A 12,060-nucleotide genomic window follows, 5' to 3' on the forward strand; every position below is an offset into this window, starting at 1 on the left:
GTAAAAAAATAAGATAATATTAAAAAATAACTTTTTTCCACTAAAAAGAGCAGTACATTCTTGACACTTGTCAGGTTTTATCAGGTTTTGTAACATATAAAATGTTATTTTATCTAAATGTATCATATTTCAGGCTTTGAGGCAATTCACACTGGAAAAAAGTGAAAGCAGCTCTAATGTAAATACTTAATGCATTTATGTTTGAGATGAGAACATAATTATATTGTGTTAAGTCCAAGTGATATTCAACACAGTTATCAAAAAGTGATAAGATCACATTGCTATGAAATGTTCAAATGCATTCAGACCTCTAACAAATGATGTTCACTCATCGAGTTAACTTATTTAAAATGAGCTAATGCAACACAGTTCTTTAGCATTTGGTCTCAACTTAATTTCATTATGTACAATCCATCTGTGTTCACTTAATCAAATTGTGTTGGGACAATGTGAATAATTTTAATTGCATCAATGTATTGCTGAAGCCGGACATGGGGATTTCCAGTTACCAGTATGCTTTGCATAGGGATGGATTGGGAGAGTAAATTTAAAAATAAAGTGTTATTTTAATGTATTTTTACGCAAAATGAAACAAGTAGGCAACTTGTTAGTGTTTAATGTTCTGTAATGTTGCTTGGAATTTAGAGCAGTTTCTGTCATGTTTATTTTTTTTGGAGGTTACCATTGTAGAGAAGAGTGGAGCCAATGGTTAGGCCATAGGTTGTGTACATTACTACTGGAAAAATCAATGCATATTGTTTTTCTCATGAAGCAAATACTGAGGGATCATCAGTATAATGACTGATTGGGGATCTTTAAACTCTCAACAGCACAATCTTTGTCATACAGTACAAAAAGATTTATATGTAATATGCTAATGTGTTTGTTGCTAGCTAGCAACAAGCTGCAAGGTTCAACAGAGTTTGAACAGATCAAATTTAAGTTACTTTAACTCAGTTGATTTATGTTTTTGCTACAAATGCACAAAGTATTTGAGTAGAGCCTACATTTAAATTTTATATCAAAGAAACTCATTTTCATTGTGTGCGTGATTTACGGCTATAAATATTTCTATTAATAAAATGAAACAATATGATTGACTTATTTTTTTTTTACATTAAAAATACATGTTTGACCTTATGATAATGGGATTGCTGAACATTTTGTAGTCTATATTTTTATAAACTTGCATCACTTGAGCCAGTCTGTGTCACTTGTCACAAGCACTTGAAGACGCATCGACCCGAAATTGTTAAATTCTTAATAATGGACACGTCGTAATTTTGTTCCACATATTTTCTATGTATGTGAAGCCACATGAGTTCTGAGAAAATCGTTTATGCACCCTAGTTAAACTTGTACAGGTAAGTTTTCCATTGAGGTGACAGAAGACGTGAGTCACAACAAATGCTCTTAGTTGAAGGTTTGTCATTTTGATATGCTTGCGTCTCTTACATCATCAGCAAGCATCAGAATATTATTCTTACAATATGAATTTAACCATGTATAACCATATTTAACTGCAGTTCCTAAAAAGTTACCGGCCAAATGGGCAGTTGATTCCTCAAACTCCAGTGTTGTTTCTCCCTCGATATAACATCTCAGTGAGGCAGAATATTTGTATGAATGAACAGAGGTAGAGCTTTATGGCGTTATAATAGATTTGCGAGTGCACAGGACATGTTTTGATTGTGCATATGCACTCTATGAGCAAGAGCAGGGAGATATTTGTAGTATATATTATATTTGAGAGCGTGCATCCAGTTTTGTGCAAGGGCGAAGAGATTCGCGCTTGGGCAACAGCTACATGGATGCGCTTTTCCATGACATGCATGTGATCTCAACATTTAACTGTATTATAACAGCATAGAGATACAGTCTTTTAAGCTGGACTATGGTCTATTAAACTATTTTCATTTATCTTTAAAATACCTTTTTATCGTATTTATATATATTTAGATTTTAATTGGTGAATTTATCATAGTTTTCTGCAACGCCCTCTGAAATGCTCTGGCACCCCCCAGTTTGAAAACTGTGGTTCTTCCTTAAACTACAGGAGAAGGAAATAGTAAGTGTTGAAATGTATTTACAATGCCTTCAAGAATATATTCACATATTCAGATTTCAGTAAAATTACCTTTCCTTCAAATGTACCACATCTGCTATTCATTGTTTCTGAGGCAATTTTTTTCTGTGTGGCATACACTGAACATAAACCTATTTATTAACCTATAAACCTATTAATTTATTCGGATTGACTGTTTGCACTAGGTGTAAAAAGCACCTGCCACACAACGCAGCTATTTGCACTCAAATAGTCTGGTGGAAACAAAGAAATTAAAGAAAAACTGTGCCCCCAACTGCCTGTGCAGTGGCTTAGTGTGTAAAGATGGTGTGGATGTGCTTTTAGTGCAGACAACCCGGGTTCGATTTCCCCCTTTTGTCTCACTTTTCCCCATCCTGTTTCCTGTCTCCACTCTTAATATTTCTTTAGTACTACTTATAATAATAATAATAAATAATATAAAGGTTGATTTTCTCGCAGTGATTTGGTCACGATGAAGGTCAGAATTTTTGTTTGATCCGGGTAAAATTAACCATGGTTTTACTATAGTAATATTGTAGTAACCATGTTTTTGGCGGAAGCTATAGTTTTATTGCAATTAACCATGGTGTTACTACAGTAATATGGTGTTAACATAGTAACCATGTTTCATTTTGTTGTTACTATGATTTTACATCAAAATACCAGAGTGACACTATGGTTACTGTAGTAAAACCATGGTTAAATTTTGTAATGTTAGGTTTAGGGGTAGGGGTTGGTATAGGGTGTCTGTGGGACTCTAAATACACGCAATAAACACGCTGCAGTGATGCCACTATACTGTATGTTAGTATTTAATTAGGGGTGCAAATAGCATCTAACAATATTTGCGCTTGGTGCAAAAAAAATGCTTTTTTGTTGCTATTTACACTTCATGTAAATCAAATACATAGCTATTTGGGCTCCTATGGACAGCAAAAATATATTGTAGTGAACTACTTGTCCTCTGTTTAAACACATTTATCTGTTGGGCTTGATGCAAGTTCCAAACACAGTAACAGGTCCTGTACATAAACAGGTTCTTTTCAATAAATCTGACCGATTCCAGATATTTAAGCAAGTCTCAGATTTCAATTTTTTTTTTTTTTTTTTTTTTTTTTGAAAGTCACAGTAAAACTGACTTAGAAACATTTACCAGGCCTTTATCATTTATTCTTGGTATTTTTCAAATGTCCATTATAAAAAAATGCAAATTATCACATGCTGTAAACTATGAGAATCTAAACAAAGAAATAAACAAACCATTTTGATATTTATTGTGCAAAAATGATTTTAAAAAAATGATGACTGTCTCACAGTTGTGGCATCATTTCAACCAAACAATTTAGGTATCCATTTTCATGAGTGCGCAAAGCGCAGCGCTACATACTACGACTGTAGTCGACGTCGTGTCCCATTTCGTGAGAGCGCTAATTCTAAGTGCACTTTTTGTGCCTGCTCAAAACGCAAGTGGCCGTGTGTGGGAGTGTTTGTGCTACTGTGAGTGTAGGTGCATAGATAAATAGGTCATTGCGATAAGACGTTTCAATACCACGTCTTATCTCGGCGCAAAGTCCAAATTCAGTTTCTGCATTTGAAGTTTTGAGATTCCATCAACAGGTGTTAATAAAGTTCATGTCAAAACTCTTAAATATATTGGAACATTAAATATATTTAAAACATAAAAGTCCCTGACAATCACTGTCGTAGCCGTTTTAAGAAAAAATATTTATGAGATTGTGTCATGGCTTATTTTACAATTATTATTATTATTATTGTTTATATTTACAATTGTCTAATTTATATTGGTGTTTTTCCACCTGTTGTTGTAGAGTGATTTTAAGTCACCGCAAAAGGGGCTGGTGGAAGAAGTTGGAGAGGGTTAAATGTTTGAATTTGGTCCGATATTTTTTATTTTTTTTATTTTTTTTGACCAATTTATTTTGATTATATTTTTTAGTTTGAAGTGTAATTTGAATTTAGGAATATTTTTTGTTTATAATTTTTTCGTGTTTCAATAAATGAATATTTCAAAATTGACTAGTAGAAGGAAAGTGTGTTCTGATACAATCACTGTTAATACTAGCCATGATTTGTGTGTCAGTAGATGAAAATGATTAATAATACTTACATTCTCTATAATTTAACAGTGCATACATCCAAATTCTGACAAGAATCAAATTTTCTATGCATATAAAAGAAGTGTCACTTTCATAGAAATATGCCTGGCTATAAAGGACGCAGTTAATGCTCAATAGAATGTCATTTTCAATTCTTCTAATTCATTGCATACAGTCCATTCACACTACCAACTTCTTATGAATGTGCTGTCTTTGTTAATATCGCTGGTGCTTGACAAGGAATAGACTATATAATAGGACGCATACGATCCAGACTATTTGAGTGTTACGGCAGTGATTTCGCCAAACCCATTTGCGCCTAGACTTAGTGCATGCTTACGTGAAAATACAAAAACTTCATGGCCATACCCACTGACTTTGAGCGTATGACTTATGGAATAGCACTGCGTTTAACGCTAGCACTCTTAAAATAGGGCCCTACTTGTTAAGCAAGTTGAAAAAAGTGTTAGTGAAATTAAAAAATAAGTGATGTTTGAAGAAAACATAGAAAGTGTAAGGTAAATATTACTTGTGAGCAAAAAAAAGCTTTCAGAAAAATAATAAATTACATAAATGTCCTGTGATTCATGTACATATTTTTCCAGGGTTTTTGTAGAAAGCGGTATCCCGAAACGTCATGTAAACAAGATTTCAGATTTGCTTACGCCGTTTAAGGTATTAAGAGAAAGCGGTTAAACACACCCATGTTTCTCCCGGAGAACACTGTTTATGTGGTCACGTAAATGCATAAGCAGCATTCTTACAGGCTTTTGAAGAGTGTGCATGTGCGTAAAATAGACCGAAATGAAGTCATAGGATGGAGCCCAACAAGATGTCAATACGGCATAAAGAATTCAACATTTCTGGGGGTACTGTGGGAAAAGCACATACACTATAAACTATATCCATTTACACACCAATGAAACAAACACCTTAACAACTCTGGAATATCTGGAAATAAAGCAAAGCAATGGGGAATAAAACAGTGAAGTCTTCCTAGGATCCCATATTTGTTAGTTGTGGGGAAATTATGTTACATGTATACAGGAGTAAAAAAAAAAAAAAAGCTGATAACACATGTAAACGGGAACGCCACTTTCTCGCAATAAAACACTTTCTGGTGTCCATGTAAACATAGTCATTGTTAGTAGACAAATTAAATAAACTAGTGTGTCAATTGTTTTTAACAAGAGTTTACTTTCTAGAAGTAAACAGTGCTAAAAGTGCCTGAAGTTGAAGAAGCGCCCATATATACTTATTCATATTCTGCAGTTTGAGGTTTCGGTTCAGTTCTGTGAATGAATGACAACGTTGATGTAATGATGTGGTCAATGCAATCCTCCTCTTCTATGCGACAAAATACAATGGAGTGAATACTGTAACTAACCGTAAAAGTTAGGAGGCACTATTTCCCAATTCCTGTTTTGTAGTATTCAAGACTGGACTTGGTCTTGGACTCACTCTCGAGACCATATTTTTATGGTCTTGGTCTTGGCATCCACTCGACCCTCTCCGGTCTTGGACTTGACTCTGATTCAAACAAGTGTGGAATCTGATTTTTCCTGAGACCAGTCGAGTTCCTTGAAGAAAAAAAGCCTGCTTATTATCATGGCCTGTCTGGTGGCTGCTTTCCAGTACGCATGCAAGAAGAAAGTTTGCGACTCACTATTGCGGCTGTGCATGAGAACAGTCAAAATGTCTTCGTAAGATATTGAAAACTGTTCGACTTGGTCTATCCACAGAAACAAAGATTAACAGATGTATGTGAGGAATTTACAAGCTTTTTTGCAAAACTCTTTTATTAAGATGCAGTGCTATGAACCTCCCAAACTTGGGCATATCCAGAAATATTTTTTTCCTCAAGCAGCTATTTTTAACAGCCTGCTAAATTCTAAACTAACTTAAACACACAATGAAACAATGATATGATATTGTTAGTTGTACATAATGTGATTTAACTACGGAATGCCTAAAGGGACTTGAGTGGTTTTTAATCATGTTTTTAAAGTGCATTGGTTTAAAAGAAAAAAAAAAAATCTGCTCTGAGCAAATCTGAGGCTGAAACAAAAGTTAGTGGGACCTTTTAGTTTTAGTTCCAGAAATATTGACATTTTTACTTTATATCAAGAAAAGCACATAGGTTATCTGGAGCCTGGTGTATGTTTGGGTAACAGGGTGGTCTCTCTCAAATTTTGTCAAGTAATTATTCCTTGCTGTAGCTGTCAAGACCTGACGTTATAATACAGTAGGACTGTATTTTGTATATCAGAAATGTGAACTTGGGTTACATTGGATGGAATATAATAGTGCAATTGAAGAAATTGTAAACATTGAAAGTAAAGCTTTCGCTTCACTTAATGCGTTTACATTTTATACATCATAGTTTTGTTTCCCCATTTTAGTTATAATACAATAATACTGTATTTTATAAGCAGAAATGTTTACTTGACTAGAATATAATAGAACAAAGAAGCAGGTAGTTTGTATTGCCATGCTAAGCCAAAGAAACCTTGCACCTTTAATTTGAGTTTTTACTGACTGATTGTTAACACTGACATGTCATATTTGTGTTAAAATTGTGTTCATTTAACCTAGGATATGGCATTTTTCATTTTCATTCTCAAATAATATATGTGGTATATTTGATAAATTATGAGCTTAGTTGTTTACATGGTATATTTAACATTAATTGAGATTGAATTACTGTAGGTCTAATATGAGTCTTGTCTCAGACTCAGCCTCTATGGTCTTGACTCGGATGAGCTGGTCTTGACTACAAAACTGACCTGTCTTTTAAAACTCAGTTAGGTTACATAATTGCAGCTGCTTTTCCAGTGCAAAATGTCACACAATTTGGCTTAAAAGTTTGCTGATTTTGACCATCAAAAAAATTGTTTATCTGTTATTATCTGTACAGCTGTTATGAAAAGTCACCAATGCAGCTGAACATCAGAAATACAACAGTAGATGTGTCTGGAGTGTTAGAGGACATCTATACACCCTGCACTTTCTCTGTCTGGGCATCTCTGGACAACATGACATCACGCAAGCGTAAACTCACTATTACACCATATGAAGACAGTAAGTCATGCTTGAAACGCTGCAGGTTAGCCATGATGTGAAGCAAGTTTTACAATTTAACATTTTCATAATTTACTTTAGTTTTTACATGTGAATGTGGGTTATTCAATTAGGAGAACTTTTCTGTCCCCTAGGAAAATGTAAGGAAAAAATATTTAATAAAAACATCCATTCTAGTTTTAATAATAGCTTTAAAAAAAAATTTTAAATTATGTGTTACTTTAATGTTACATTTGCTAGAATGTCTCTACTTTAGGCATGTCTGTCACCCAGACCTTTTAATTTTCCCTCTAATAATTTATAAAATGTATTAAATTCAGGAAAATTCTACTTCGCACACAATTGAATCATATTTTCAATTAATTTGGTATTTACACTCACTGACCATTTTATTAGGAACATCTGTACACCTACTTATTCATGTGATCATCTAATCAGCCAGTCATGTTGCAGCAATGTAATGCTTAAAATCATGCAGGTCCGGTTGATCATGCATGATTTTGGTGATTTGGACCGTGGCATGATTGTTGGTGCCAGACAGGCTGGTTTAAGTATTTCTGTAACTGCTGATCTCCTGGGATTTTCACACACAACAGTCTCTAGAATTGTCTCAGAATGGTGCCAAACACAAAAAACATCCAGTGAGTGGCAGTTCTGCAGATGGAAAAACCTTGTTGATGAGAGAGGTCAACAGAGAATGGCCAGACGGTAACTTGGATAACCACTCTGTACAACTGTAATAAGCAGAATAGCATCTAAGAATGCACAACACGTTGAAACTTGAGGCAGATGGGCTACAACAGCAGATCACCACGTGGGGCACTTTACTAGGACCATAGTGTTCATAATAAAGTGCTAAGTGTGTATGAGTACAGTTCTTAATATTTTATAACAAAGAATCGCTGACCTAAGTGTCATTACTATCAGGCCAAGCACTTAACAGAACAATTGAGTTGTTACGAAGAGTTTATTTGTTTATAAAGGAATTAAAAAGTGACAGAAATGTAATTAACATTTTTACATCATCAGAGAGTTATGGTGTCATTTCCAAACCCATCTGTAACTCAATCGAAATTCAAAGTTAATTAACTGCTAGCTAACTTGTAGTGTGAAAAAAAAAGTCCAAGTCTTATCAAATTTTCCTTTAGAAAAAGTGACTTTCACACACAATATCACAAATCCACTTGAAGGTCTTTACTCCAGGACAGGTGAAACACATCTTGACGAAGTTTCATTTTTCAAGATCACAAATTGTCAAAAGGAGTTCCCGGGGACGCCATGCGAGAAGCAGACGTGTGAGACACGAGCTCTGCGAACTTTGCTAGTTTTTTAATTATTTTCATGTTATAATCTGGTGAGATTTGATACACCCAGTTACATACTTGCTCTTTGAGGTAAACATGGCAAAGAAATCAAAATCCTCAGACTCTGGAGACATTAAAAAACACTTACGTGTTCAAGCTGAGGCCTCTGACGGGACTGCGAGACAGGGACTCGATTTGGACTGCACGTCGGTAGATGAAATTCAGTGTCAACTGTCCAACATGTCGGTGATGCTGACGAAGGTTGTTGCTGACTTGGAGGATCTTGCTGTAATACGTCGATCGATTACGGCTATGGAAACAAAATTCTCTGAGTTGTTTACAAGAGTGACAGAAGTTGAAAAACGAATCGATTATCTTGAGTCATCGAAAAGGGAATTATCCGCTAATCTGCCCGCGTCCAAAACAGATTTGGAATTAATTTCGGAAAAACTGGAATATTTTGAAAATATGAGCCGAAGGAATAACATACGAATTGTTGGAATTCCTGAGCATGAAGAGGGCAGAGATATGGTGAAATTCCTGGACGAACTCTTCCCGGGTCTGCTCGACATAACAGGCCATAAACTGGAAATCGAGCGAGCTCACAGTGTCCCGGCTCGCAGATCTGCTGAGGGAGATAGGCCCCGATCGATTTTGGCCAAATTTCTGAGATCATCCGATAAAGATCTCGTGTTGCGCCAGGCGAGGAGCAAAGGGAAGCTTTCTTGGAAGAACTATAATATTTTCTTGTTCCTGGACTTTGCGAATTCGACGAGAGAAACGCAATCAGTTCAAGGAATGTAAGAAACTCTTACATCAGAAAAAGATCTCGTTTGCTCTGATGTTTCCGGCCAAACTGAGAATAGAAACGAAGAATGGTCGCAAAGTATTTACATGGCCAAAACAGGCACTCTCCTTTATAAATACATTGGAGTAAGCCATTTGATGTTTCTTATATTGGTGGACTGACTCGTGGTTCAGTGACTCTATTATCTGAGGAAGCTGGGTGCCGTTTTTGTTTCTTTTTGCGCTGGTTCCACCTAGCGGCTGGAGTTTGTTTTGTGGCATGACTCCAAGAAACTTTTGCATTGATGGAAGATCTTTTTTTACACTGAAGTTTCCGGCCAGATCAAGAATCGACACTTTGGATGACCGCAAAATATCTACATGCTCACATAAAGGATGTCTTTTATAAAGTTGATGGGCTGAGTAAGTTACGGTGTATTTTTCTTATTTTTTTATTTTTATTTTTTTTGCGGCCTCCGAGTTAGTTTGGCTCTTGATCATCCGAGGAACCGGGATGCCGGTTTTGTTTTTCGTGCTGGCTCCGCCTAGCGGCTGGAGCTTGTTCTGTTGAATATCACTCCTTTGGAACAGCTGTGGATAAATCTGTTTGTTCTTTGTGCTTATTCCTCCTGCTGGCTGGAGTCTGTTTTGTTGAGTATTTTTACGGGACATTGGAATGATTATGTCATCCGCTGAACTCATAACAGCCGGCTCACTGAACAATTGCTTGTCTGTCCGAGAAAACTGAACGGCTTCATATCAGCTAGAGTTTATTTTGTGGAGGAACACACCTTCGAGACGGTTCTGTGAATGAATCTACATGTTTTTTCCGTTATTCTGCCTGTTGGCTGGGGTCTGTTTTGCAAAGTATTTTCTGTTATGTAATTTTGCCTTACAAAATTTGTGTAGAAGCTTGTATATACTTGTATAGACTTGAGCAATCTGATGGCAAAGTTGTCGTGGGGGCTCTCATAGGCGTACATGGACTCTTTGAGTTTTAAGGGATTTACGCCGGTTGGCGCTGTCGTGCGAGGGGTTAATGCACACGTTTTTCTTTTTTCTGTATGTTTTGTTTGGGGGGAAGTTCAGGGTTTGATTGTTGCATTAATGGGGAATGTGGTCTGTATAATCTTGTTTTTCACACACAATTTATTTATTTTTATTATATCAAAATGTCAAATGTTAATATGAATAAGTTGTCTCTCTCCACATGGAATGTAAATGGGTTGGGGCACCCCATAAAAAGAAGGAAAGTTATTTCTTTTCTTAAGCGTAAGAAATATGATATAGTGTTTCTTCAAGAAACACATCTTTCCCCTGGTGAGTTTGGAGATGTTGCCACATACGGAGAAAAATAAATCATATAGTTGGCGCTTTAATGTTTCCCTTTTGCATAATCCTGATTTCCAACAAATGTTAATGACCGAAATCAGTGTTTATATGGAGACCAGCTAGTCCTCAGTATCCCCTGTGGGCATGGCTTGGGAGGCACTTAAGGCAGTTCTTAGGGGTCGGATCATACAGTATGCCTCATTCACCAAAAAATCCAAAGCACGAGAACTTGTGGAGTTGGAAGAGAATATTAAAAGTGCAGAAGCAGAGCTGAAGCGCAGAATGTCGTCTGATGGCCTCAGAGAATTGACTAGATTGAAATACAGATATAATGCTATTTTGTTGCGGAAAGTGGAGTTTTGATTATTCAGGGCAAGACAGTCATACTTTGAGTCAGGGGACAAAGCAGAGAAGCTTTTGGCTAGATATATAAAGCAGAGAGAGTCTTTTTCTACTATTCCCTCAGTGAAATCTGCTGGTGGTGAAATATTTACCTCGGCCACTGATATTAATAATGCTTTTAAAGAATTCTATATTGATCTTTATAGTTCTACGTCTTCGTCTACTGATGAAGATATTAGAAACTGTGGAACCATTAAAACTCCCTAAACTGACGACTGAGCAGAGAAATTGTCTTGATTCTAAGATAACCTTGGAGGAACTTGACGAGGTAATTAAGGCCTTACCTACAGACAAAGCTCCAGGGCCAGATGGTTTTGCTGCTGAATTTTTTAGATCTTATGCTACAGAACTGGCTCCACTTTTGTTAGAAGTTTATACAGAATCATTAAAGAATGGAAAGCTTCCTCCAACCATGACACAAGCCCGGATCAGTCTGATTCTTAAAAAGGACAAAGATCCGTGTGTGTGTAAAAGTTACCCACCAATTTCTCTGATCCAGCTAGATGTAAAAATTTTGTCCAGAATTTTGGCTAATCGTTTAAGTAAGGTTATGACATCTCTTATACATATAGATCAAGTGGGGTTTATTCGGGGCCGCAGCTCTTCTGATAACATCAGGCGTTTCATTAATATCATGTGGTCAGTAGTGAATGATCAGTCTCCGGTCGCTGCCATTTCACTTGACGCCGAAATGACGTTTGATATGGTAGAATGGGATTATCTTTTTAAGATTTTAGAAATGTATGGGTTCAGGAGTACATTCATTGGTTGGATTAAGTTACTTTATAGACACCCTGTTGCAGCGGTACAAACAAATGGACTAATTTCAGATTATTTTACTCTGGATAGGGGCACTCGGCAGGGTTGCCCTCTTTCTCCATTATTGTTCTGTCTTGCCCTGGAACCATTAGCAGCTGCGATAAGAAAGGAGGATGATTTTCCAGGGGTGGAG

The 12,060-nt window shown here is 36.2% G+C and overlaps 1 protein-coding gene across 2 annotated transcripts in view; it reads left to right on the forward strand.

The window, feature by feature from the left end:
• LOC127446839 (uncharacterized) overlaps window positions 1-12,060 on the forward strand; it is a 50,766-nt gene that overhangs the window by 17,901 nt on the left and 20,805 nt on the right. The window contains exon 4 of one of the 2 annotated variants that reach the window (XM_051708122.1): window positions 7,121-7,284. The exons of the other annotated variant lie outside the window; for it this stretch is intronic. Within the exon in view, the coding sequence (XP_051564082.1) occupies window positions 7,121-7,284 (164 nt within the window). The remainder of the gene's footprint in view (window positions 1-7,120; window positions 7,285-12,060) is intronic. 2 annotated transcript variants of the gene reach the window in all.

This window comes from Myxocyprinus asiaticus, chromosome 10, assembly GCF_019703515.2.
Source record: "Myxocyprinus asiaticus isolate MX2 ecotype Aquarium Trade chromosome 10, UBuf_Myxa_2, whole genome shotgun sequence".
NCBI lineage: Eukaryota > Metazoa > Chordata > Actinopteri > Cypriniformes > Catostomidae > Myxocyprinus > Myxocyprinus asiaticus.